Source organism: Ailuropoda melanoleuca, chromosome 14 (genome assembly GCF_002007445.2).
Source record: "Ailuropoda melanoleuca isolate Jingjing chromosome 14, ASM200744v2, whole genome shotgun sequence".
Taxonomy (NCBI): domain Eukaryota; kingdom Metazoa; phylum Chordata; class Mammalia; order Carnivora; family Ursidae; genus Ailuropoda; species Ailuropoda melanoleuca.
The window spans coordinates 49,273,925-49,278,357 of record NC_048231.1 but is presented as its reverse complement, the minus strand read 5'-3'; the positions used below and the strand labels follow the sequence as shown (position 1 = coordinate 49,278,357).

The window sequence follows — 4,433 nt, the reverse complement described above, 5'->3', positions numbered from 1 at the left end:
TCGGAGCTAAACGTGTCCGAGGATTTCGCCTTTCTGCCCTGTGGTACGCACTGCATCGGTGCCACGGAATTTCGCTCCGCCCTCTGTCCACACCCGTTCCCTTGACAGCTCGAGCTCCAAGCGGCCGCGAGGCCCGGAGAGCGCAGGCGCACCACCCGGCGCCGCGCAGGGCAGGACTCGAGGGCGGGACGAACGCTAGGGGCTCCTGGCCGCGGGGGCGCGCACGTAGGCACGCAGAGGTCGTCACGTGGGGTGCCGAGGATCGCAGTGCGCGCGGCCGCGGCGGCTGGTGTGGGGTTGAGTCAGTTGTGAGACCCAGAGCTGCTGACCCAGCGGGCGGCCCAGTGGCCCGGCCACAGAGAGGCAGGCGTCGGGGGTTCGGGAGCGGTGAGCTGGCCCCATCATAGAGCTCGGCCGAGCCGGCGCCACCGTCGTCCCCCGCCCCCAGCCAGCAAACCGCCGCCGCGGGCGCGCCCCCGCTCTGCGCTGTCTCTCCGATGGCGTCCGCCTCCGGGGCCATGGCGAAGCACGAGCAGATTCTGGTCCTCGACCCGCCCACAGACCTCAAATTCAAAGGTAGGAGGGAGAGGGCAGCTGCCCGGGGTGGGGCGGGCGGACGACGTGATTTAGGGTGGTGGGGGGTCGAGAGAAGGTCGGCGGCGGGCCGCGAGTGAGCCTCCCCTCCCCCACGCCCCGGCACTTTCCATTCTCCGGCGGCGCCCGGCTCCGGCCCTCGGCCTCCCTGCCCCGCGCCGGGACCGCTCCCTCCCTCGTCCGCTCGCGGCTGGATGCGCGCGCCGGCCGGGGCGAGGCGGAGGGGCCCGGCCCGCGCCGCCGCCACAGCCGCCATCTTGCGGTCCCGCGGGGGCGCCTCCCGGGTGCTGCCCGCGCTGCTGCCCGCGCCTGGCACTCGTCCTTGGCCCCCGAGGGCCGTCGGGCGTTGTCTGGGAGGGTGTGGGTGGGCGGTGACCTTAGAGCGTGCCCTCGGGGCTGCGGCGGGAAGGGGGGGTTCTGGGGGTGGCGCGAGTGCGTTGGTCGCCGGCGCCGGCTGTCAGCAGCGGTGGGAGGCAAGGCAAGGCGGCTGTACGGCGGCCCTGGACTCGGTTCCGAGAGAGAACCACCTCTCGGCCTTGAGCAGGGGCTGGGTGGAGCCGGCCCTCGGCCCTCGGCCCTCGCAGAAGGGGTTGGTGCCTACCTTTTTACCTTGTTTAGAATTCGGCTGTCAGGTACGAGGAGCGCTAGGGAGGCGGAGAAGCCCATGAAGTCCTCTGGTTATGACTTACCCGGTTGTGTTGGCAGAGACCCAAGCGCGTGCGGGCAGGAAAGCTATGCGTCAGCCCGGGAATTGATAGTAGTAGGTTAATAGTAGACGTCTTCCTGGTCCTCCGGTATGACATTTCAGCTCACCTTCCGCGTAGGGCGGACCTGGTGTTTGCTCTCTTTTAGCTCTTTAGCTTAGCTCTTTTGCTGCGGAATCTTCAGTGTTGGGGACTTCTGCCTTTACGTTTGCGGTTTATGAGAAGGCTGATGAGGTGTCACTCAGCTCTGGAGCGCCCTTGATATACTTTGTAGCAATGCCTGTGATAAATTATTAGTCCGATTTGGTGATCCCTCAGGAATACTAAAGGGCTCTTTGGCGCATTTGGTTTTCAGTATGTAGGGTACTTTAGGGAAGAGTTAAACTGGCTTCTTTATAGGAATACCGACAGCGTGTGGAGATCCAAAATGGAAAGCAGATTCCTTCCTGTCTTCGTTTAAAGTGTAAAGTGAATCGTCTTTTGGAAGATTCATTATCTTGTATTTCAGTTTCAGCAGTTACGATGAGAGCAGTTTTTGTGAAATGGCTATTCCAGTGCTTAAAACAAATTAAATCCTTTATTGTACAAGATCGAGTCCAAAGGAAAAACAATTGCTTTCCATAGGCAACGTTTTAAATAGTTTTAGGAATTTTAAAATACTGTTTTCTAGTATTATGAGAGTAATATTGTATAGCTCCTTTATTTTGCAAACTTTTTAGTACCTTTGCTAATTTCTTTAAATGGAAACGTGAACTGCTTGTTCAGTAAGGATTTGGTTTTGAGACAACTCAAATATTTTGAGGGGCGCTAAGTGTATTTTATGGTAACAAGTTTATGTGTGTGGCTTTTCACATAGTTTTAGCTGAAAGAAAAAAAAACACCTTTGGGGAATCATGAAATCACCTTACTTAGATAGCCATTGTCTATGGCGTTGGAGGAATTTAATGTAACCCCTATAATGGGGTGTGTTCTTTTGATAAGTTAAAATAACTTTTGCTTTTACTTTTTGACCGGCTGAATTTACAGAGGAAATTTCCTCTGCTGGATAACCATATATGTATTGCCGTTAGGGTCTTAGAAGCCTTACAAACCAGCTTTAGGCCAGGAAATGTCCACAGAATTTGAAGCTGTCTCCCTAGAAAAGTTGTAATGTTGCCATAGTAAGAGACTACTAAGAGTGGAGAATTCTGCAAGCTAAAAAAAAACAACTCAGAACCCTACACAGTAACGCTCATGTGTTTCACTTATTTTTGGTATTGAAGAGTTATTAGTCATGATTATAGAACAGGTTTTTCTTGTGTTATGGATGAAAGTAATTCACAAGGACCATTTTTAAGAGTTTGGACATCAATAACCACTTTTTAAAATTGACTTCAAAAAAAAAGTATTTCACTGAAAAATTTATAGAGACATGCTCAGTTGGGCCACTTATTTAGTGAACACTTACTGAAAGCTTTGTACCATCCCTATATTAAGATTATTCAACTGAGTAATTCAGTAGTTTATATTTGGGGATTCAGTGCTAAACAAGGTGGGGGAAAAGATTTACAGTTTGTAGTTTAATGGTGAAACATTCAGTAAAACAGTGAAACATGTTAGGTTTTATCTTTGTCCTTGAAGAACTCCAAGACTAGTAAGGGACACATAAAAGGCATGTAGGTGCTATAACGGAGGCAGAACTGGTATGAAGAAAGCATCCCCTCAGGTTTCTTGGATGAGGCTTATTTTTATTTGGGGAGTGGGGGAACAGGGTTAGGCAAGGGAGTGGTGGTTTGCTCAACCACTGATGTAAAGAACGTGTTGTGTGCTTCTGTTCTAGGGTGGGATAATGGGGAGGATTGGGTAGGATGAATTAGGAGAGGTGACCTTTGGTGTCATTTGATTCCTTCCTTAATGTTATTTTTCTAGTCAAAGGTTAATAATTTGCTTTGGAAACCTCACTGTATTCCAATGCACAGTTCAACACTGAGTGAGAAATCTCTTAGAATCCAGTCTCCTTATGCTTAGTTTGATGATGATACAAAGTCATTTCATTATGACTTGCCCTAAATCATCTGTAATTTTAAGTCTGTTAAAAGATAGTTTGCAAAAGTTTATCTTTTAGAAGGCTTATTTGAATTCTTTTGAACTCTANTAAAGTCATTTCATTATGACTTGCCCTAAATCATCTGTAATTTTTAGTTTAAGTCTGTTAAAAGATAGTTTGCAAAAGTTTATCTTTTAGAAGGCTTATTTGAATTCTTTTGAACTCTACATTTGACTAAGATAGTTTCTCCAAGAGCGACTCATTTAATCATTCTGAGAATACGTGGTGAATCTTTTTGTCATACACATAACAGTCATCTTGATAGGAATTATCAGCAGTTTGCACAATTACGGAGAAACAGATACCAGTTTAATACATTTTTATAAATATCTCTATTTTATTAAACATTTTTGTTTTATGCAATTGTCAACATATGAAGGTTCTTTTATAATGGTGTACTGAATTAAGGTAGCTCTTTTGTTGCTTTGGTAAAGAAAACGAGGTAGATATTTTCAAATTCTGTTTAAACCATGGCAGTAATTTGACCTAGAATTCAGATTTGAAATTTGATAACTACATCTGAGATGATTTTTGTCCTATTATAATTTACTATTATAAAATATTTTTCAATTGTATTATATAGTTTATTTTTTCCTACCTATTAGTAGTTTTGGAGAATAGCTGGAAGTAAGAAATTTCGAAGATGCTAAAATAAATTGTGAACGTATTCTTTCTCCTAATAATCAGAGAAAGGACAGTAGACTGAAACCATTGTGTTGAAGATGGCCCATAACAGTTATCAAGCCAATAAAGAAAATTAAACTCTCTGAGGAACCAAGGAACCTGTGATGTGTCCGCCAGAGCATCTTTGAATAGCAGCACATTACTAAGAAGTACAAGCGAGGATGTAGAATTCTACTCTTGGCAGATATTTGGCACATTTTTAGGTTTTTCAGATCAGCTCCTATTTCACAGTGGCTTCATTGACTCCCTGGGGTTATTTCCCCACCTTTCCTGGGCCACAGATGACATCTCATTATTTCATTCCTTAAAAGCTTTCGAGAGCTCTTGATTTCCCCCTGGATAAAAGTCCATTTTTTTTTTTTTTT

At 46.5% G+C, this 4,433-nt stretch overlaps 1 protein-coding gene across 2 annotated transcripts in view; it reads left to right on the top strand.

The window, feature by feature from the left end:
- Nucleotides 1-233: 233 nt before the first annotated feature.
- Nucleotides 234-4,433, top strand: part of VAPA (VAMP associated protein A) — a 39,812-nt gene continuing 35,612 nt past the window's right edge. The window contains exon 1 of one of the 2 annotated variants that reach the window (XM_002921720.4): nucleotides 234-576. In XM_002921720.4, coding sequence (XP_002921766.1) covers nucleotides 498-576 — 79 coding nt within the window. In that variant the 5' untranslated portion in view covers nucleotides 234-497. The remainder of the gene's footprint in view (nucleotides 577-4,433) is intronic. The other variant, XM_002921721.4, reaches the window with a different exon arrangement.